The sequence below is a fragment of the Bos grunniens genome, chromosome 6 (genome assembly GCF_055505025.1).
Source record: "Bos grunniens cultivar Pamir isolate PY7600 chromosome 6, Bosgru_T2T1.0, whole genome shotgun sequence".
In the NCBI taxonomy this organism is placed as follows: Eukaryota; Metazoa; Chordata; class Mammalia; order Artiodactyla; family Bovidae; genus Bos; species Bos grunniens.
Window position 1 is genome coordinate 28862626 of NC_141170.1, and position 24035 is coordinate 28886660.

At 40.0% G+C, this 24035-nt stretch overlaps 2 protein-coding genes across 2 annotated transcripts; both read right to left on the reverse strand.

Moving 5' to 3' along the window:
- Nucleotides 1-1141: 1141 nt before the first annotated feature.
- On the reverse strand, nt 1142-8044 carry LOC147370482 (uncharacterized). Its single transcript, XM_086407582.1, has 2 exons — nt 7485-8044; nt 1142-6469 (listed from the first exon to the last, which is right to left on the reverse strand). Exon 2 carries the CDS (start codon nt 3748-3750, stop codon nt 2497-2499), a length of 1254 nt encoding a protein of 417 aa, XP_086263708.1. The 5' UTR covers nt 3751-6469; nt 7485-8044; the 3' UTR covers nt 1142-2496.
- Nucleotides 8045-16558: 8514 nt separating this feature from the next.
- CXCL8 (C-X-C motif chemokine ligand 8) lies at nt 16559-20308 on the reverse strand. The gene is made up of 4 exons (XM_086407584.1): nt 20150-20308; nt 18485-18620; nt 18128-18211; nt 16559-17685 (listed from the first exon to the last, which is right to left on the reverse strand). Exons 1-4 carry the CDS (start codon nt 20211-20213, stop codon nt 17664-17666), a joined length of 306 nt encoding a protein of 101 aa, XP_086263710.1. The 5' UTR covers nt 20214-20308; the 3' UTR covers nt 16559-17663.
- Nucleotides 20309-24035: the final 3727 nt, after the last annotated feature.

Below are 24035 nucleotides of genomic sequence, written 5' to 3' on the forward strand. Positions count from 1 at the left end.
GCCTTTCATGTTGCATTTTTGGAACCAAGTCACTATGTGCTGATAACGCTTCAGGAAACCATAGTTATTTATCACCTCCTTGGGGAAGAAATGTCTATATAAATTCTTTGGAATTCATCATGAGAGGTTTGTCTCCTCCATTTTTTATTTACTCAACCATTTGTGACAGTATGGACTCATGAATAGTTGCTTTATGCTTGGGGTTATAATATACTACTTAATTTTGTTCTCAGTTTGCTCTGGTTCGAGCATTGTTCCAGCTGTCAGTTGGCTCCTATTACCTCTTGACATAGCCTTATCAGATGTTTTTTTGGAGAAAGGCATTGCCTTATTCTCTGATGCTAGAAGATGCTCAAGGCTCATCTTGTACACTTCCTTTCCATTCCTATGAGCAAGGACCTTTGGTCCATTGTATTGGGAAATGGTTTTAGTAACCAAGATCTCAGTGCTCAGTTGCTGTTACTAGAGCATCAGTGCTTCTAGATCCTTTCGGCCAACAAAGGAAGGAAACGTGTTTAGTAACCCATCTGTATACACATAACTGTAAGTTCTTCTATATGTAGCCACCTGTATCTATAATATATTAAGCTAAACATGAATTCATACTGATTTCTCCAACTTTAATTCATTACTACATGGATGATGTTATTCTCTTCCTTTTAGCTTATCTGAAAATTTCCACTGTAACAGTGAGGAACCTGGCTCCCATTATCAGTCATCCATTAACTTAACTATTCAAGTAAATTGTTCAGGTACCAAAGTAACAGTATCAGAATTGCCAATCCATACCCTCTCTGACCATGGATATTTTCAGATGTCAAAATTTCAAAAGCTAAATCTGGAGAAACTGATTTTTATATTATGTATAAAGGATTAGTCCCTCAGTTGTGTTCAGTTCTTTGCAACCCCACGTAGCCTGCCAGGCTGCTCTGTCCATGGGATTCTTCACCAAGAATATTAGAGTGGGTTGCCATGCCCTCCTCTAGGGGATCGTCCCAACCCAGGGATCATACTTGGGTCTCCCATACTGCAGGCATATTCCTTACCATCTGAGCCACCAGAGAAGACCATATTATGTATAAAGCAAGTACAAAAATGGCATTTACTCTATTCCCAATAAATCCACACAGAGCATACCATATTTTAAAAAGAAAGTTTATGTATTTTTGTTTATTGTAAAATCTGGCTAAATTATTAAATAATTGGAAAAGATATGGATTGAAAAAGTACACATCAGATCAGATCAGACCAGTCGCTCAGTCATGTCTGACTCTTTGCGACCCCATGAATCGCAGCATGCCAGGTCTCCCTGTCCATCACCAACTCCCGGAGTTCACTCAGACTCACGTCCATTGAGTCAGTGATGCCATCCAGCCATCTCATCCTCTGTCGTCCCCTTCTCCTCTTGCCCCCAATCCCTCCCAGCATCGGAGTCTTTTCCAATGAGTCAACTCTTCACATGAGGTGGCCAAAGTACTGGAGTTTCAGCTTTAGCATTATTCCTTCCAAAGAAATCCCAGGGCTGATCGCCTTCAGAATGGACTGGTTGGATCTCCTTGCAGTCCAAGGGACTCTCAAGAGTCTTCTCCAACACCACAGTTCAAAAGCATCAATTCTTCGGCGCTCAGCCTTCTTCACAGTCCAACTCTCACATCCGTACATGACCACAGGAAAAACCATAGCCTTGACTAGACGAACCTTTGTTGGTGAAAGGTTGTTGTTGAATCACGCGAATACACCAGGATTCTTGGCCCCTGGAGGAGAAGAATTCAATCCGAGGCCAGAGACGAGGCTTGATCGCTCAGAGCTTTTGTGTAGTAAAGTTTTATTAAAGTATAAAGGAGATAGAGAAAGCTTCTGACATAGGCATCAGAAGGGGGCAGAAAGAGTACCCGCTTGCTAGTGTTAATAATGAGGTTATATAATCCAAAGAATGTCTGGAGGTTGTAAAGACCTCCTCCGACCTACTCCCATAATTTACATTTTAAGATAACACTGTCCTCAGGCAAGATACATCCTTGTAAAGACCAGGTATACTCCCATAATTAACATTTTAAAATAACAGAAGGTTGAATCCAAAGACTGTCCTTAGGCAGGATACATTATTGGTATATAATCCTAAGGAATGTGGAGAAAGAAAAAAGTTTGTCCTTTCTTCCTCCTTGAGAATTCCAGACCCCTCTCTCTTTGGGGACCCCTAGACTCCCTATCAACCTGCCTAGGAACTGACTCTCTCATTCCCCCCTTTTCTTTTAGGAGAATTATGTTGCCTAGGGAAAAGGGGCGTCGTTCTCGTTCAATAACTGCTTCCGAGCTGACAAGGGGCGTTGTCCCTAAATTGGTGAGGCAACATATTCTCCTAATCCTCATATTGAGGATATCTGATCCAGGGGCCCCAAATAGTAGCTGGAGGAAGCTACAGCAGTAGCAGGAGTTTGAGCAACCATTTGTAACTTAAAAGCTTTCATGCAGCTAGAAACAAATCCAGTTATACAATTACAGATGCAGGGAGCAAACAGGAAGAACAAAACAACCAGAATCAAAATTAAAAGTCACATTATGTCCATAGTTAGAGTACAAAGTGTTGCACCAGTCCATTTTAGGGTTGGTAGATGTCATCAGATGAAGAAGAGGCATCGCATGTGATTGTTGTCGAAGGTATTCACAGACTTGGAGAAAGTCTTTTTCTTGAAGTGGGGATGTCCACCACGGGAAGCCTTCCACTGACGAAGAGGGGAGCGCTCCGCAGACCCAGCAGTTAGACCGATTGTGGAATGCAGCATAGGAGTGAGCCCAGGACAAGAAGACATTGTCTTGAGGATCCAATGGCAGACTCAGGATATTTGGAGTCAGCAGAAGTAGACTCACATAGATTATCAGGCCCATCCGCTGCCCTGTGCTTAACTCTAGAGCTCGGGTCAGGGCCACAAGCTCCACTAACTGAGCACTGGTTCCCTGGGGGAGAGATTTTGCTTCCAAAACCTGTTCAGCAGTCACCACGGCATAACCCGCTTTACGCTTTCCATCCTGAACAAAAGAACTGCCATCTGTAAATATTTCCATGTCAGGATTGTCTAATGGGGTATCCTTTAGATCCTCCCGAGCTGCATAGTTTAAAGTTAGGAATTGAGAACAATCGTGATCAGGTGTTTCATTTTCCTTCTCAGGAAGGAAAGTGGCAGGATTTAAATTTCCACAAACTTTAAGTTTAGTTACTGGTCCTTCTAACAACAATGACTGATACTTAAGAAGCCTACTGTCTGTCATCCAAATATTAACCTTAGAATTTAAGATTCCACTCACATCATGAGAAGTCAGTACAGTAAGTTTTCGTCCATTAATTATTTTTAAAGCTTCAGGTGTTAATAAAGCCGCTGCCCCAATTACTCTTAGGCAGTGGGGCCACCCACATGAAACTACAACTAATTCTCTGCTTAGATAAGCAATAGGTTGCTGGTGAGGCCCTCGGGGTTGTGTCAAAACTCCCAATGCCACACCTTTTCTTTCAGTGACAAACAAATTAAATTCTGACCCTGTGGGCAAGCTCAGAGCTGGAGCTTGCAGGAGAGCAGTCTGAAGAACCTTAAAAGCCTTTTGAGTTTCTGGAGACCAAACCAGTTTGTCAGTTTGGGCCTGCTGAGTTTCAGCTATAAGTTTATATAAAGGCCGGGCAAGTTCCCCATAACCTGGAATCCAAATGCGACAGTAACCTGTGATTCCCAAAAATCCTCTCAATTGTCTTAAAGTCATAGGTAGGGGGTGATTTAGTATAGGTTTAATTCTCTCAGGGCCTATGGCCCTAGTCCCTTCTGATATGATTAGGCCCAGATATCTAACTGATTGTTGACAAAGCTGAGCCTTTTCTCTTGATGCCTTGTAACCACAGCCTGACAGAAAGTTTAAGAAATCTTCTGAGGCTCGCGAACAAGCTTCCTCTGTCTCAGCACAGAGCAAAATATCATCTACATATTGTAACACCACTGCTTCAGAGCTATTAAAGTTTTGTAGATCCCGTGACAAACTTTGTCCGAATAAGTGAGGACTGTCACGAAATCCCTGGGGCAAAACTGTCCAGGTTAACTGAGAAGCTGGCTGTGTAGGGTCTTCAAAGGCAAATAGGAATTGACTTTCTTCCGCCAAAGGCACTGAATAGAAGGCATCCTTTAAATCAATTACTGAGAAATATTTGGCCCGTTCAGGAATTTCAGACAATAGAGTATAAGGATTAGGCACCACGGGGTGTAAAGGAACTACAGCCTCATTTATTATTCGTAAGTCTTGAACTAGTCTCTATTTACCATTCGATTTCTTTATACCCAAAATAGGAGTGTTGCAAGGACTGTTACAGGGAATTAATAGTCTCTGCTCCTTTAAATTTTCGATGATGGGTTTTAACCCTTCCTTAACTTCAGGTTTCAGTGGATACTGCTTCTTATGTGGAAATACGTGTGGGTCTTTGAGCTTAACAACTACAGGAATAGCATTTTGTGCTCGACCCACAGATTTTCCATCAGCCCATACTCTAGGATTTACATTTTGTTCAACTAAAGGGAGAGAAAGGGAGGGCTCCATATTCATGAAAACAGAGGCATGGACCTTGCTCAGTATATCCCTTCCCAAAAGGGGTGAGGGAGATTCTGGCACGATCAGAAACTCGTGTGAAAACAGCACAGAATCCCAGTTGCAAGATAAAGAATAACTGAAATAATATCTTTTGGCTCGTCCAGACAGTCCCATTACGGAAGCGGATCGGGAAGAAAGTGGGCCAGGGGCTTCAGTAAGCACAGAATAAGTTGCCCCAGTATCTAAAAGGAAATCGACGGATTGGCCCCCCACAACTATTAATACCCGGGGTTCCTCAGGTGTAATTAGGACGGGAGCTTGTGTGGGGACCCCCGGGCACCTTCAGTCCTGATTGTCTTGAGAGTCCGACCCCGGAGACCTACGCCTCTGGGGGCAGTCTCTCTTCCAGTGTGGTCCTTTGCAGACCGGACATGGAGCCGGGGGCGGCTTAGATGCCTGAGGGCAATCCCGCTTGAGGTGCCCCTCCTTTCCACAGCAGTAGCAAGCCCATCCCTTTTCACCTGGGCCCCTCTGGGCATTTTTCTCAGGCTGTTTAAGAACGTTTTTCATAGCCATGGCGAAGGCTTCCGCCTTTTCCTTTGTCTTTTTTTGCCTTTCTTTCTTTTCCTCATATTCCCTACCATAATAGACTGTCTGAGCCAGTTGTAACAGAGTATCTAAAGACTGATTTGGTCCATACGCCCGTTTTAATAGCTTACAGCAGATATCTGGAGCCGACTGAGTGAGAAATCTATCCTTTAAGATCACTTTTCCCTCTTCACTCTCGGGATCAATCTCTGAATCTGCGAAGGCCTTCTCTCAGTCTATCTAGGAATTTACCAGGAGCTTCTTTCTCCTTCTGTGCTATATCTGCCAATTTGCCATAGTTTAAAGGCTTAGAACGCGCCAGCCTAAGTCCCTCAAGAATACATCTAACAAAATGACTCTGATCCCATCTTCCTTTAGCTGTGCTGTAGTCCCAGTCTAGTTCTATAGTTGGGACCGCCTGATTCCCAGTGGGGAGGGCCGCTATCTCATTCTCCCTCTTCCCTACTGATTCATTACCAAGCCACTCATCTCCATAAGCAACCGCTTTTCCCAAAACTCGAGTCTTTGACTCAGGAGTCAGCGTTTGTCCCAAGATATACATCATATCTTTCCAAGTGAGGTCATAAAGCAAAGTAACACCTTTAAAAGCTCTGATATATTTTTCTGGGTCCTCTAAATAGTCTCCCAGATCCTCCTTGATTCTTTGTATTTCTTGATAAGAAAAAGGCTTATTAACTCTCACAGACTAATTATTTCTCCCGGTGGGTGTTTCATAAAGAGGCAACAGCTTGTGTAGCTGTTCCTCAGTCTCTCTGGCTGCTCTGCGCATATGATCCCAGGGATAGATTGGAGAAACCTGTTTCTCCTCTTCTCTTTGTCTCCTGTCCTCCATCTCATCTCTTACTTCGATGGTCTGAGTTTCTACTGAAACCAGAGTAGTCTGAGGTCGTACTGAGACAGGAGTTGTTTGGACCTCCATGTGGGCAGTTTGAATCCCAGTTTGGAGTCCCAGGTACGGGGGCAAAGTAAGAGGACAGGAGGGAGCTGAAGATTTCACGCCCAAATCTATACCCTTAGGACATAAGTCTGGCATATTTCGCAGAGAGAAAAAGGGCAACACATATGCTACTTCTACCCATTTCCCTTGTTCCTTACAGAACCGGTCTAATTGTAGAACAGTATTATACTTAAGAGACCCTCCAACTGGCCACCGTTCGCCGTCCTCCAATGGATACTGTGGCCATGCAGTATCACATAGGAAGACCAGGTGTGTCTTCTTTAAGCCCTGGGGATCAAATCTATCCCAGTTTTTCAGGATACAGTTCAAAGGAGTGAGGCTGGAATTGTTAGCTCCCATCTGTAAGAGAGAAAAAAAGCGACCAGCGCCATTTTTTCTACCGGAGGCGTCCGTCCCTGCTCTAGATGGGGGTGTAGACAGACGTTACACCAAAAGCTTTTCCTTCCTGGTCGGACTTAGTCTGTCCCTTACCGACGCAGGCGCCGTACTCGTCCCTCCCGGTTCTACCACCGAGATGGGGTGGGGATGTACCAGGGGTAGACTTGATAGCATCCCTACTTGACGTCCAGCTCTTCACCCTTAACCTTGCTTGCCTCTGATGTCACCCGGGGTGAATCAGAGTAACCTTCCGGAATGCCTCCCAAGCTAAGACCGCTGTAGGAAACATTCGTCACCTGAGTGCCTGTGCACGACCCTGAGTATTTCCTGACCACAATAAGACCGACGCGAACATAAAACTGAGATGTTCTTTCCAAGCATCACCACACCAGTATAACAGCCTCTTCTGATCCACTAAGAGCTGGCATTACCAAAGAAAAAAAACCCATCGCAGTCCCAATCTGAGTAACCTTTAACCTCAGAGATGTTCTGGGAGCTAGAGCTCCATCTAGCTTCCGAACTTTCGATTCCTAGCGAGGCTAGACACTTTCTTGACTACCAATCCAAGTTTGGGACCTAAGCCACAGTACACAATAACAGTATAGATCACAAGTCCCTTGAAAGTCTATGATCCGATAGATTAGGTTAGTACTTCTAATTCCCAAGGAGTTATGAAATGGTCAAAGAGACCGAAAAGTTTGACCGAGAAAGGAGAGTTCGGTCCACACGCTTTGCCCATTTCTGGTCGGTTCCCGAAGGAGACGTTGGGTGCCTCTTGGCATTGGCAGGTCGGTATAACGCCCTGACAGGTTTCTGCCATAAGCCCTATGAGATCACCGTGGAACTGCAGAGCAGAGCTCCTCACTTGTTTCACGCAGGGCATGCCATTCATTCACACAAGCACGCGGTAGAGTTAGTAAAGCACAGCAGAAAACGTGTTCGCTAAACAAAGAACTAAAGCTCCAAGCATCCTTACCTTGTCCTGAAGGATCCCGGACGAGCGCCCAAGATGAAAGGTTGTTGTTGAATCACGCGAATACACCAGGATTCTTGGCCCCTGGAGGAGAAGAATTCAATCCGAGGCCAGAGACGAGGCTTGATCGCTCAGAGCTTTTGTGTAGTAAAGTTTTATTAAAGTATAAAGGAGATAGAGAAAGCTTCTGACATAGGCATCAGAAGGGGGCAGAAAGAGTACCCGCTTGCTAGTGTTAATAATGAGGTTATATAATCCAAAGAATGTCTGGAGGTTGTAAAGACCTCCTCCGACCTACTCCCATAATTTACATTTTAAGATAACACTGTCCTCAGGCAAGATACATCCTTGTAAAGACCAGGTATACTCCCATAATTAACATTTTAAAATAACAGAAGGTTGAATCCAAAGACTGTCCTTAGGCAGGATACATTATTGGTATATAATCCTAAGGAATGTGGAGAAAGAAAAAAGTTTGTCCTTTCTTCCTCCTTGAGAATTCCAGACCCCTCTCTCTTTGGGGACCCCTAGACTCCCTATCAACCTGCCTAGGAACTGACTCTCTCATTGGCAAAGTAATGTCTCTGCTTTTGAATATGCTATCTAGGTTGGTCATAACATTCACTTATATAAAATCTATAGAACATTACATGTAAAAGGTATCATTTGAATTTCAGTAAGTAGATATTACTAACTTTTATCTCTATAAAGAAAGCTGAGTGCCGAAGAATTGATGCTTTTGAACTGTGGTGTTGGAGAAGACTCTTGAGAGTCCCTTGGACTGCAAGGAGATCCAACCAGTCCATCCTAAAGGAAATCAGTCTTGAGTGTTGGTTGGAAGGACTGGTGTTGAAGCTGAAACTCCAATACTTTGGCCACCTGATGTGAAGAGCTGACTCATTTGAAAAGATCCTGATGCTGGGAAAGAATGAAAGCAGACGGAGAAGAGTATAACAGAGGATGAGATGGTTGGATGGCATCACTGACTCAATGGACATGAGTTTGGGTAGACTGGCAGTTGGTGATGGACAGGGAGGCCTGGTATGCTGCGGTTCATGGGGTCACAAAGAGGTGGACACGACTGAGCGACTGAACTGAACTGAACTGAATCTCTATTTTAGATCAGTTCAGTTCAGTTGCTCAGTCGTGTCCAACTCTGTGATCCCATGAATTGCAGCACATCAGGCTTCCCTGTCCATCACCAACTCCCAGATCTTTCTTAAACTCATGTCCATCAAATCAATGATGCAATCCAACCATCTCATCCTCTGTCATCTCCTTTTCCTCCCACCTTCAATCTTTCCCAGCATCAGGGTTTTTTCCAATGAGTCTGTTCTTCTCATCAGGTGGTCAAAGTACTGGAACATCAGCTTAAGCATCAGTCCTTCCAATAAATATTCAAGACTGATCTCCTTTAGGGTTGACTGGTTCGATCTGCTTGCAGTCCAAGGGACTCTCAAGAGCCTTTCTAATACCACAGTTCAAAAGCACCAATTCTTGGGCACCCACCTTTCTTCATGGTCCAACTCTCACATCCATACATGATTACTGGAAATACCATAACTTTAACTGTACGGACCTTTGTCAGCAAAGTAATGTCTCTGCTTTTTAATATGCTGTCTAGGTTTGTCAGAGCTTTTGAGATAAAACAAAACAGAATTGTATTCAGCTGGGAGAGTGAAAAAAATTCCTTCAGAAATAAAATATAGTGCTAAACAAGGAACAAGGAGAAGTCTTTTCATATTAGCACAGGGGCCTTACTCAAGCTTTACAGGTGGATTTTGTAACCATGAGATTTTTTTTAAAAAATCAAAGTATATAATTTGATGGAAGGAAAGCTATGACAAACCTAGACAGAGTATTAAAAAGCAGAGACATCATTGTTGACGAAGGTCCATCTAATCAAAGCTACGGTTTCTCCAGTAACTACTTATGGTCAATTCTAAAGGAAATCAATCCTGAATATTCATTGGAAGGACTGATGTTGAAGTTTGGATACTTTGGCCACCTGATGCGAAGAGCTGACTCATTCATTGGAAAAGACCCTGATGTTGGGAAAGATTGAAGGCAGGAGAAGAAGGGAATGACAGAGAACAGGTTGTTGGATGGCATCACCGACTCAGTGGACATGGGTTTGAGCAAGCTCCAGGAGATGGTGAGAGACAGGGAAGCCAGTAGTGCTGCAGTCCATGGGGTTGCAAAGAGTCAGACACAACTGAGTGACTGAACAATAATAAATGTACAACCATAAGAGTTGGACCATAAAGAAGGCTGAGCGCTGAAGAAGTGATGCTTTAGAATTATGGTAGTGGAGAAGACTCTTGAGAGTCCCTTGACAGCAAGGAGATCAAACCAGTCAATCATAAAGGAAATAAATATTCATTGAAAGGACTGTTGCTAAAGCTCTAATACTTTGGCGCCAAAAACTCATTGGGAAAGACTGATGCTGGGAATTATTGAAGGCAAAAGAAGTGGGTAGCAGAGGAGGAGATGATTAAAGAGCATCACTGACTCAATGGATATGAATTTGAGCAAACTTTTGGAGATAGTGGAGTACAGGGGAGACTGGCATGCTGTAGTCATGAGATCACAAAGAGTTGGACAAGACTTAGCAACTGAACAACAAAAATATAATTGTAAATAGAAGGAATAATAACATTTCACTTAAAAACATTTTGTAACGAGCTGTTTACTGACATGGCTGGCATATACTAGAGAAGAACAAAACAAGTGTGGATAGTTGATGGGGGGATGATTCACATGCCATGATGAGGTTGTTAGAGATCTCTAAGACCTGAGAAGAAAACATGGGCTTCCCTGTGGCTCAGATGGTAAAGAATCTGCCTGCAGTGCAGGAGTCCTGGGTTCGATCCCTGGGTCAGGAAGATCCACTGAAGAAGGGCATGGCAATGCACTCCAGTATTCTTGCCTGGAGAATCCTATGGACAGAGAGCCTGGCAGGCTAAGGCACACAGGGCTGCAAAGAGTCAGACATGACTGAGTGACTAACACACAAAGGATTCCTGTATGGGGGCATGGTGAATACCTGTGGAAGCATAAGGAAGTAAATCTAGAAAGTAAGTAAATCTAAATCTATGTTTAGAATGTTTTCCCATAAACTTGTTATTTAGGGAAACACTGAAAATGTAAATGTGAAGGTATTTTGAAAAGCATGGGATGAATGCCAGATGATTAATTTAGGATGCAGACGGTGGAAATGATCAAATCAGAACATGTTTAAGACATGAGCTAAACCATGCCCTATGAAATAGAATCACTAGACACATTAAAAGCTTATCTTTAGCACTAGTACCACGATCTTTTACAAATCTATTAGAATATTCCTCTAGATAAAATCTGAAGAAAACTTTGAGTGGGAGTATCTATGAATGCTTCCCGATTTTACATGTTATGATTTTAAGTCCATCTATCATTTTAATCATATAATGTTTAAAAGTCTTGAAACAATAATATTTATCCAACATGATTTTTATCTATGGAAATGCAAAGAGTATATAAAACTATCTTTCTCTGCTCATCAGGAGTTGGGTTCTTTGACCCTTAGGTAATCTTTTGGAGAATTTCTGGTTGCTCCATCTGTAACTCTTGCGGGAAGTAATAAGCCTACTATTTACTCTGTTACATGGGAAAATTCCCCATTTGTTGTCTGATCTCTGCTCTGCAAATTCAGCAGATGGTTACCAAACTTGGGATAATTGCTGTCTGACCATTTTTTGAAGTGGGTAATGGAGAAATCACTATCTAAGCTTTTTTTCATTATTGTAGGGTTAATACAATCTTAGGCAATTTTTAAACTTGTGTTACTACCACAAGCAAAAATCAAAACATTAAGTTTTGCATCCTTTCTTCTGAAGTTTTCAAACATAGCATGGATGCAAAATAGACATTTTACAGTATCTAATAGTTATCTAATTACTTACTAAAACCTTGAATGAAAAATTTTGCTTAGGTGACTTCAAACTATGAATCTATTTTCTAATGCAAAAAAGGGAAATTATGAAAATTACTTGATTTGCAGGTTGGATGTACAATATATGTGTTACAGTATTTTGCACTTAATTCAGTGTTACGGTGAACACTTTATCTCTCCATACTTTTTAAATTGTGTGTACCTTTATATTTACATTTGTATTTCTAACTTGGAAAACCTTGATTTGTAATTTCTAATCCACACATGTGGATTAAATGCATGGGATATTTTTTTTTCTAATTTTGCAAAATATTTTATTGTGAGTATACCATACAGAGTAAAGGTGTATAACTATGTAAAATAAAAAAAATAAAAGGAACAACCTTGTGATTATCAACCAGGTTAACAAACAGAACATTACTAACATTTTTGAAGGCTCTTATATGGGCTTCCCTGATGGCTTAGAGGTTAAAGTATTCGCCTGGAATGCGGGAGACCTGGGTTCAATCCCTGGATCCCCGGAGAAGGAAATGGCAATCCGCTCCAGTACTCTTCCCTGGAGAATCCCATGGAGGGAGGAGCCTGGTGGGCTACAGTCTATGGGGCTGCAAAGAGTCAGACATGACTGAGCGATTTCACTTTGACAGTATGCCCATGGGACAATCAATTGTTTGCCGAACTTTATATTTAAATCTGTGTCTATACACATAAAACTTGTGTCTATATATTATTTTATTAATATAATTGAAGCAAAACAAAATTTTCAGTTCTGCAAATTTACTGGCTTTTCCTTCTCGTTCTCACATCCTCTCTTACTGTTTTTCATTTTTCCTTTTTGACTTGTTTACATGATGCCTAATCTTCAGTTTGACCTAGTTGACTCCCTTTTCGATGGAATACTTTGTTGTCTTACAGACAGTGACAATACAGATGAGAGGCTGAGGAAAATCATTTGGCATATTTTAAAAATGATTAAAAATGAAAATAAAGAAATAGATTTTTTTAAGTATTCATTATTAAGATTCACCAAATTGGTTAGATGTCTGCACTTTGCCTTCAGGGTTGTGTATTTGTCATATTAAGGATGTGTACTTAACACATTAAGAGGTTTTGTATAATGTTGAGGGTATTTTTGATAATTCAGCCCCCAAATGACATTTAAAAAGGCCCCAAGAACAGACTTCAGAGAAGGCGATGGCACCCCACTCCAGTACTCTTGCCTGGAAAACCCCGTGGACAGAGGAGCCTGGTGGGCTGCAGTCCTTGGGGTCTTTAAGGGTTGGGTCGGACACGACTCAGCGACTTCACTTTCAGTTTTCACTTTCATGCATTGGAGAAGGAAATGGCAATCCACTTCCGTGTTCTTGCCTGGGGAATCCCAGGGACAGGTGAGCTTGGTGGGCTGCTGTCTATGGGGTCGCAGAGTCGAACATGACTGAAGCGACTTAGCAGCAGCAGCAGCAGCTTACCATTTAAAATGAAGGTAATGGAATCCATTAGAATTTTTCAGTTCCATATCTTAGCCCTTCAGACCTTTCCATAGTCCATTTAGCACAGTTTTATCTGTTAATATTTGTTCTGTTTCATGCTAAAATCCACTCGCCCCTAAATTCCTTCACTTCTCAAATCACACAAATTACTTCTCCCTTGTCTTCTAGACCAGTCTTCTCACATAGGCTTCTTCCCTTTGTGTGGCTAACCCCTACTCATCTTTCAGATTTTAGATTTTCTCAGGAAAGACTACCTAGCTTAGATAACTCCTTGCTACCTGCTTCTGAAAGAATCCTATACCTCTGCCATCATCATTTTATTAAAATAATTTGTTATCTGTTATATTCACTATGTATGAGATCCACAAGATGACTACAAAGGTGGGTAGGACAAGGGAATTGTAAAAATCCAATTGGGGTCTGAAGAGAAGAGTACTGGACGTGAAATTTAAGCAGAACTCTGAGGAAGAAGAGGCCCCACAGCAGGGCTGGTAAAGATCAACAGGTAGGGAGAGTTTACTTCTAGAGGGAAACCGTGTTTCTAAGAACAGAAACTACTGGCATTGAATTTTCAGTTCGTTCCTGCTTGTGCATCACTCTCAAAAATTCTATATACACGGAATCTAGAAAAATGGTACAGAAGAATTTATTTACAAGGCAGCAGTGGAGAAACAGACATAGAGAATAAACTTATGGACGTGGGGAGAGGGGAGGAAAGGGTGAGATGTGTGGAAAGAGTAACATGGAAACTTAGAATACCATATGTAAAATAGATAGCCAAGGAGAATTTGCTGTATGGCTCAAGAAACTCAAACAGGGGCTCTGTACCAACCTATAGGGGTGAGATGGGGAGGGAGATGGGAGGGAAGTTCAAAAGGGAGGGGATATGTGTATACCTATGGCTGATTCATGTTGAGGTTTGACAGAAAACAGAAAAATTCTGTAAGGCAATTATCCTTCAATAAAAAATTAATTAACTAAAAACATTCTATTATGCTGCATACTTTTGTGTTAACGTGGCTTGGGAATTAGAAAATAGAATGAGCTTTGCTCCACATTGTTGATAATGTTGACTCAGAGAGAAAACGGCAGTTGCATGTATCTAGGGTGATTGAAAGGAGCTAAACAACATAGGAAAATTGGACTGCAATATGAACTAACAAATGAAAAATTAATAGAGGAATTTTCTTCACCCTAAAATGTGTAGCTTTTCTATAATTAAAAAAAAAAGTGGACTTAAGATAACCACATCAATAGTAAATGTGCTCAGTTCAGTTCAGTCACTCAGCCGTGTCCAACTCTTTGTGACCCCATGGACTGCAACACCCCAGGCCTCCCTGTCCATCACCAACTCCTGGAGTTTACTCAAACTCATGCTCATTGAGCTGGTGATGCCATCCAACCATCTCATCCTCTGTTACACTCTTCTCCTTCTGCCTTCATTCTTTCCCAGCATCATGGTCTTTTCAAATGAGTCAGCTCTTCGCATCAGGTGGCCAAAGTATTGGAATTTCAGCTTCAATATCAGTCCTTCCAATGAACACCCAGGACTGATCTCCTTTAGGATGGACTGGGTGGATCTCCTTGCAGTCCAAGGGCCTCTCAAGAGTCTTCTCCAACACCACAGTTCAAAAGCATCAATTCTTCAGTGCTCAGCTTTCTTTATAGTCCAACTCTCACATCCATACATGACAACTGAAAAAAAACCATAGCCTTGACTAGACAGACCTTTGTTGGCAAAGTAATGTCTCTGCTTTTTAATATGCTGTCTAGGTTGGTCATAACTTTCCTTCCAAGGAGTAAGCGTCTTTTAATTTCATGGCTGCAATCACCATCTGCAGGGATTTTGGAGCCCAAGAAAATAAAGTCTCTCACTGTTTCCCCATCTATTTGCCAAGAAGTGATGGGACCAGATGCCATGATCTTAGTTTTCTGAATGTTGAGCTTTAAGACAACTTTTTCACTCTCCTCTTTCACTTTCATCAAGGGCTCTTTAGTTCCTCTTCACTTTCTGCCATAAGGGTGGTGTCATCTGCGTATCTGAGGTTATTGATATTTCTCCTGGCAATCTTGATTCCAGCATGTGCTTCATCCAGCCCAGTGTTTCTCATGATGTACTCTGCATAGAAGTTAAATAAGCGGGGTGACTATATACAGCCTTGATGTACTCCTTTTCCTATTTGGAACCAGGCTGTTGTTCCATGTCCACTTCTAACTGTTGCTTCCTGACCTGCATACAGGTTTCTCAAGAGGCAGGTCAGGTTGTCTGGTATTCCCATCTCTTTTAGAATTTTCCACAATGTATTGTGATCCACACAGTCAAAGGCTTTGGCATAGTCAATAAAGCAGAAATAGATGTTTTTCTGGAACTCTCTTGCTTTTTCACTGATCCAACAGATGTTGGCAATTTGATCTCTGGTTCCCTCCTTTTCTAAATCCAGCTTGAACATCTGGAAGTCCATGGTTCATGTATTGTTGAACCTTGGCTTGGAGAATTTTGAGCATTACTTTACTAGCGTGTGAGATGAGTGCAATTGTGTGGTAGTTTGGGCATTCTTTGGCATTGCCTTTCTTTGGGATTGGAATGAAAACTGACCTTTTCCAGTCCTGTGGCCACTGCTGAGTTTTCCAAATTTGCTGGCATATTGAGTGCAGCACTTTCACAGCATCATCTTTTAGGATTTGAAATAGCTCCACTGGAATTCCATCACCTCCACTAGCTTTGTTCGTAGTGATGCTTTCTAAGGCCCACTTGACTTCACATTCCAGGATGTCTGGCTCTAGTAAATGTGCTGGAAGTTGGATAAACATTAAAGTTCTAAGGTCCTTGTTTTTTGACTAGAAATGTAGAGTTAAGAATTGCCAAGTTGGACTTCTTAAAACTGATTGTTGTTTTTATTGTATAATTTCTGGGAAGTTTTCAACCATTCACTTTAAATGTTGACCCTTTGCTCTCTCATCTGCTTGTAAAAATCCAACTGGACATCAATAAGTCTTGAATCAAGTCAATAAGTCAAGAATCAAGAATCCTTGATTCTTCTATGTCTTTCTTTCTACTTTTCTAATTTACTACCTCTTTATAGCTCTTTGTATCTCTTTAAATTCCAGATAAAGTCTTTGGGTTTATTTCTGATCTCCAATTTTCTTTGCAGCTGTGTCTAGTCTGTTATAAAACTTATCCACTGAGTTTTATTTTGTTAGATTGTGGTTTTATTTTTAAGAGTTTTGTTTGTTTTCAAATATGCTCAGTCTTTAATTATATTTTAAATTTCTTTGTCTCATATGTATCAGTTTTCCTCAATTAGCTGAGAAATGCTTTATAATGCGTGCCCTCTTCCCTCTTTCATTGAGTGTCCCGTTGTGTCAAGCTGTACAGACACCTAGGTTATCTGTTAAAAATCTGAAGTCACCTTCATTTAGTAAAATGGTATACAGTGGGAAGTTGAGAAAATTTCCATCATTCTATGGAAAAGACTACTGATTGTAATCTATCTCTGGAAAGGAGTTATGTTTATCTGCAAATATATTTCCCACATAATATATAAAATATTAAGGGTAAGTATTTATGTTTTTTAAATTGAAACATGATTTTTAATATAAATGAATAAAGCAACAAATCTTAAAATTACCAAAGAAAAATGAAGACAAACTCCTGATGACTCTGACAATGAATTTTATTTTAAATGTCTTATAGTTATATTCATATTTTCATACTATCAAAACCAGTAGAAAGAACTGTGAACATATAAAAGCATCTTAAAGTAAAAAATAAAGTTTATGTTCGAATACACAATAATTTAAAGTATGAGATTCTAATTGTTCAGAATAAATAAATAAATAATACAAAAAATTACTTAATTCATATTGCCTACTAATTTTTACAGATGTAGGAAAGACAGTCTCAAGATTCACATGATTCAACACATCATTGCATAATAAGGGCAAGACTAGGCCAGGCATCTCAAAAGTAGGACTTCCAGTTCAATTAACGTTTAAGATAAATAATTATGTATTTATATACTAAAAGTTATCCAGTGTTTATCTGAAAGAAAAATTGACTAAGAGGCCTTTCTGTTTGTGTCTTTTAATTTGCTAATCTGGTAACTATGATTACAATATAACAATCTTGATCAAAACATCACTTAATATATAAAATAAGTATAAATTTACTAACATCATTATACTGTTTATCAACATTCTTTCCCATTTCTCCAAATTCATGCACAAACATTATTGTATTTGAGACTTAAATAAATATATAAATAGGTAAATAAATTACACTTGAAAATAATTTACATGACCAAATAAAAGTTAAAGTGCTTCCACATGTCCTCACATCTCTGTGAGGTAAAAAGATGGCTGAGATTTTTTTTCTCCAGTTTAGGAATAAAGAAACCAAGGCGCAGTTCAACAGGCACTCGGGAATCCTGGCCAGCAGGCGAGGGTTGCAAGATTAACAAAAACCGAAAACAAAAAAGCAGGATTTCCAGATCGATTGGAATTTACAGTATACAATGAATAATTTCTAAAATATAAGCATGTCCTACATGGAACAATGTACATGCGACACTGAAAAAATATTCATTGTTTTACTTAATATTCAAATATAACTGGACATCCTGTATTTTATCTGACAACTCTACACCAGACCCACACAGTACATGAGGCACTGAAGTAGATTTGTTTTGAAGTTTCATTGGCATCTTTACTGAGGAATTCTTAGAAGCAATGGAAAAAGGATTTTTGGTGGTTTTTTCTTTTTCATGGATCTTGCTTCTCAGCTCTGAAAATAAATAAAATAAAACAAACAGTTTAAAAATTAGCAATGTTCTAATAAGGAGAAAGGTATGGTTCTTAAAAATACACTTAATATAAAAATTAAGAGAATCTTAGATATTCATGTGTTAGAAATGCTCTATATTTTCAGCTACAGATAGAGAGATCAGATAAGTTATCTAAACCAGAGTATTTCTGAGATTTATAGGGAGCTCTACTAACGACAGAAGGCACAGGCATATACCCACACTTCTCTGGACAAACTGAGATATATGATCTCCCAGTCACGAGTACTACAAACACACTATTGCTGCTATTTTTTTTTTTTTAATCGAAGAAGCAACTACTTAAAAGAAAATAAATTTCAGCAGCAGCAGAAAATGTAAAGGCTGACTTTTGGAGTAAATGTCACAGGATAAATGAAGAATATAAATTCAAGAAAAACTTACCTCTTCACAAATACCTGCACAACCTTCTGCACCCACTTTTCCTTGGGGTTTAAGCAGACCTCTTTTCCATTGGTAAGCTTAACACTGAAATGAGAGAGATATGATTAAAATCAATATTTCATGGGCTTCAAACACCACCTTGCCATTCAAGTCATGGTTCCTCGAGTACAGGCATAAAATGGAAGTCCAAACTAATTTTTAGCTATTAGAGTCCCATATTAAATGCCATGGAGACAAAGAATTTTTCCTTTCTATTTTTCTCACTATGTACTCCTAGTACCTAGAACTTTGCTGGATTCTTCCACGTCTCAATTCTAGGCTGACTAAAGTAAAATAATCACTTTTGAAATTACTTACATGATTTCTGAATTTTCACAGTGTGGCCCACTCTCAATAACTCTCAATTCTTTGATAAATTTGGGGTGGAAAGGTGTGGAATGTGTTTTTATGCATTGGCATCGAAGTTCTGTACTCATTCTTGACAGAACTGCAGCTGTGGAAAAAAATTAAGAATTTATTTCATCCATAGGCACAGCTTGGCTAGCTTCATGCTTATTAATTCCAGTGTGATCATTTGGTGAGTATCTGTTTGGTAAACATCACATCTTCAGCAAACTTATCCCTGAAATCGATGGCTGGATATTCTCCCAGGCTCTGACTTCAATTTTTCTCTTTGTTTTAAAAAGAATCATTCCTAACAACATTGAATGGTGTAAAGGCTTAGAGTTGTCTTTGGAGAATGTTGACATCCTCATGGTACATTTCCTCCTCCTCAACATTGCATAATCCTCTGTGATACCACGGTGTTATTAATGGCAAGCAAACTGCTACTGCTGCTAAGTCGCTTCAGTCGTGTCTGACTGAGCCCACCAGGCTCCCCCATCCCTGGGATTCTCCAGGCAAGAACACTGGAGTGGGTTGCCATTTCCTTCTCCAATGCATGAAAGTGAAAAGTGAAAGTGAAAGTGAAGTCATGCCCGACTCTTAGCGACCCCATGGACTGCAGCCTACCAGGCTCCTCCATCCATGGGATTTTCCAGGCAAGAGTACTGGAGTAGGGTGCCATTGCCTTCTCTGGGCAAGCAAACTAAGATTCACCAAAAGGGAAACTGCCTTCAGAAGGAATTAATAGAAATATATGTGAGTTACCCAGAGATTGTACTCTATCTTAATAAAATCCTTAACATTTAAAAACATATACATATGCCATATACCATGTATAATGTTTATGGTATATGCCATAAACATCCTAAACTGTATTTCATAAGAGGGCTTAAAGACAGATTATAAACTTTATTGGGATCCCTCTTATGAAATATAGAATTCTCCAGGCCAGATTACTGGAGTGGGTAACTTTTTCCTTCTCCACGGGATCTTCCCAATCCAGGGTTTGAACCCAGGTCTACCCACATTGTAGGCCGATTCTTTACCAGCTGAGCCACAAGGGAAGAGCAAGAATACTGGAATGGGTAGCCTGTCCCTTCTCCAGTGGATCTTCTTGACCCAGGAATCAAACCAGAGCCTCCTGCATTGCAGGTGGATTCTTTACCAACTGACCTATCAGGGAAGCCCCAACATTCTTAACTGTATTTCTTAAGAGGAATCCCAGTAAGGTTTATAATCTGTCTTTAGGCCAAAGAGCAATTGATAGTTGCCTGAAGCTCGTCAATTAAATAGTACATGGAGTAAAATAACCTGAGTTACCTTACTCAATATTAAAAGATAATTTGGGTAAATGTGGCCTCCAATAAAATATACTGTAAATTATAGATTTATGTTAATTATTTGTATACTACAGAGTATGAATGATGATAGGAACAGAATGTTTATATAAATCAAACTTTCTAAATATATCGATACCACCTAAAAAATTAAAACTTCAATTTAACAGTAAATGACTGCAAAGATGTTTTTCTCTTGCTGAATGAAAAGGAGGCTTGTTATCCAGGCATGAAGGATAATCTTGCTATCTGAGCATCACATTTAGACACAGGAAACTTCTGTAGATTAGGATGTGCTTACCTTCACACAGAGCTGCAGAGAGCAGGAAAGCTGCCAAGAGAGCAACAGCCAGCTTGGAAGTCATATTTGAACAAGAGGCTTTTTGTCAGGTTTCTTCTGGCTCTTGTTCTAGATGCTTGTGAGCTCTGCTGTCCCAGAGGACTTCTGTTGGGCAGAGAACTCCTGTGGCTTTTTATATCATCGTAAGAATAGGGAACAAGTGCACCATCATGCTTGCATCATGTCAGAGGAAATTCCACAATATGCAACCATTCGCCCTTTGAGAGCACATCTGAGTCATCTGACTCCTCTAGTGATTGGTTTCTTATCAAATTTTCTGTGTGACCCAAGCTTTATTTGATCTTTCAAATAATTCTATTGCTTTTGTTTAAAACCATGTTTCTTTTTAAACATTTTAAAATATTTTTTAATAGTCAAGTTTCTCAGTTTGATACATTGTTGTCAATGGTAGTCCTTTTTATTTGAGAACTTTATCATGATCCCATCTGGCAGCTGTTAGAACAAGATCATTTGTGATTGTTCTTTTACGGCACCATCATTTCTTCAGGTTAATTATATGTGCTGTAATGATAGATAAGGCAACCTAGTCAACCACTTTTAATGGGGACACAATTTACAAGAAGTCCATTTCTAAGCGTTTTGGAAAGTTGCCAGGAACAATTATCACTCTCAAGGAGCATGTTCCTTTTTCAAAAGATTTGGTTTTCTAATATGTGTTTAACACAACAAAAGGGAATATCTTTCACAAATATTTATCAGTTCCACAAATATTTATTGAGTAACTTCTGAGTAATGTGGGAATCTGGAGACAGAGAAGACTAAGTACTTGTTTTTAAAGAATATGGTCTATGGGAAGAAGAAAGCAATATAAGAACCAGGATATATTACAGAACAGACAAGTGGTACCAAGATATTTATTCCAACAAGAGCACAAGGGCAGAATTTTCCGTAAGTATATAGAGCAGGGTATTGAAGTATGGAGGACTCTAACAGAGAAGGATGAAACAGAACACCTTCTAGATAGGGACACTGTTGAAAGACTCTCAGGTGGTAAAACAAAGAATTGTTTATGTTCCAGGGTGTGGTTCAAAAGGAGTTACTTGGTTGGGGTGGGATAAGGTGATGTATAATGGAAAGGTAAGCAGTATATGCTTAGTGGAAAGAGCATCTGGGTTTAAACCCGGGATCACCTACTTTTGTGTAGCTTTTAAACTTTCTGAGTTCCAGTTTCTGTTATTTATCAGTTCAGTTCAGTTCAGTTGCTCAGTAATGTCCGACTCTTTGCGACCCCATGAACCACAGCACACCAGGCCTCCCTATCCATCCCCAACTCCTGAAGTCCACCCAAACCCATGTCTGTTGAGTCGGTGATGCTATCCAGCCATCTCATCCTCTATCATCCCCTTCTCCTCCTGCCCTCAATCTTGCCCAGCATCAGGGTCTTTTCAAGTGAGTCAGCTCTTCGCATCAGGTGGCCAAAGTATTGGAGTTTCATCTTTAGTATCAGTCCTTCCAATGAACACCCAGGACTGATCTGCTTTAGAATAGACTGGTTGGATCTCCTTGCAGTCCAAGGGACTCTCAAGAATCTTCTCCAACACCACAGTTCAAAAGCATCAATTCTTAGGCACTCAGCTTTCCTTATAGTCCAACTCTCACATCCATACATGACCACTGGAAAAACCATAGCCTTGACTAGACAGACCTTTGTTGGCAAAGTAATGTCTCTGCTTTTTAATATTCTGTCTAGGTTGGTCATAACTTTCCTTCCAAGGAGTAAGCATCTTTTAATTTCATGGCTGCAATCACCGTCTGCAGTGATTTTGAAGCCCAGAAAAATAAAGTCAGCCACTGTTTCCACTGTTTCCCCATCTGTTTGCCATGCAGTGATGGGACCGGATGCCATGATCTTAGTTTTCTCTATTTGTAAAATGAGTTAATAACATCCACTTATCTCATAAGTAAATTTATGTAAACTACCTGGCTTAACTTCTAAACTGGTAAATTCCCATCTACCTCAAGGGCCCTGGTTTGTATTTCTCATTTTTGTCAAATGATTGACTTTCAGACCACAAAGATATTTACTAAAACATTATTTCCTAAAAATCTTATTTGACTTAAAGGATCTTGATGAAAGATTGGCTTTTGAAATACCAAGCTGAATCAGATTACGGTATATAATGCAATAGAGACAACATCAGTGTGAGTTATGATTTACTAGAATTTAAAGCTTGAGATCAAAATCTATTTGTATTAGAGAGCAAGTGACCATTTCAGATTGAAAATCTGGAGTACAGAGTCTTAGTATCTATGGAATTCCAGAATACTTGAAGAAATAACTAATTTAAATATTTATACAGGATTTAAATTAAATTTTTTGATAAAGAGTTGTTGAAAATTAGACCAAGAGTAATGGTATTTCAGAATGGGAACATCTATGGTTTGGGGAGAAAACTTCCATTGCAGAAAGTTTTGTTTAGTGACCCCAAATACCTTAAGTATCACTTCTATTTGCTTGATACCAGAGACTGTGTGTATGTGTTTTAATCACAACAATAGGACAAGTAATAATGTCCTCATTTTACTCATGAGGAAACTCAACAATGTCTCCATATTCATATATCTAAGAATTAGTGGAGCTGATAGTTCTGGTCCTGGTCTAAAAGCACATTTACAAAAGGGAGTTGAAACGACTTTTTTTCAGAACCCTGGGACACAAAACCAGCTTTGTATGATTCAATGACATTTCTTCATCCCTCATGAGTCTTGATTAGTTTAGACTTCCTTGGGAAGAGAACCCTAAGGAAGGGAGGATACAGTAGGGAAAGTCTGTCCACCTCTGAGCAAGTACATAGCTTATAAAGAATGCAGCTTGATTCAACATCTTCCTTCTTTCCCAGGAAGCTTGATAGAGCAATGAGCTTGTCCACGCAAGTGTGTGTGGAATAGTAATGCTGTGTTTGAGGATTTTCCAAAGAGGTTATTAGATTTCTGAACAACCATGTTTCTCTCTTCTTCCTCCAACTGACAGAAGACTAGAAGACAAAATAGAACCTTACATCAACTTCTGTAGCAATGCAATCTTTACTGGTTTTAAACCTACTATTTTAGGAACTTGATTGTTCCCTTATTTATTTAGTATATATTTATTACCAGCTAATGCCAGTCTTGTAGTAGGAGATGTGACTATTTTGTAAATAAGATATAGTCTGTGACTTTGAGGAGTCTGTGGTCTAATGTAGAATATGGACAACTGGCTACATAAGCAAGCACAATACAGTGAATGACTATTATAATACAGATAACTATAGGAAGCTCAGAGAGCAAACAAGTGGGAACTCTGATGCAGTTTTAATGAATGGAGTTGTCTGAAGAAACATCTTTGAAACCGTGACCTAGTATTGGTGATGAGTAGGAATAAGACAAACAGAGTGGGGAGAAAGGGTGACTGCTTTGCTAGTGGAGGCAAAAGCAAATAACAAAGTAATGAGATGTAAGACTATATGGCCCAGTTGAGGTCCTGAAATTGGTGATGATAGTATAAAGAACATTTATGGAGTGAGGAAAGGAAAAGTTGGGTCCAGATATGTAAGAAGAACCTGAATTTTAAAGAAAATTCACAGTCTCTTTGCTTCAGTAATGCTGATTTCTTCAGCAAGGAAATATTCTCATATGGAAGGAACCTGAGGTGACTGGTTCTGTGCATCATCATTAGGACCTAATTTTACCAGCAGTACCACTAAGACAGGCCTTCCCTGGTGGCTCAGACAGTAAGGAATCTGCCTGCAATTCAGGAGACCCAGGTTCAATCCCTGGGTCAGGAAGATCCCCTAGAGAAGGGAATGGCTACCCACTTCAGAATTCTTGCCTGGAGAATTCTATGGAC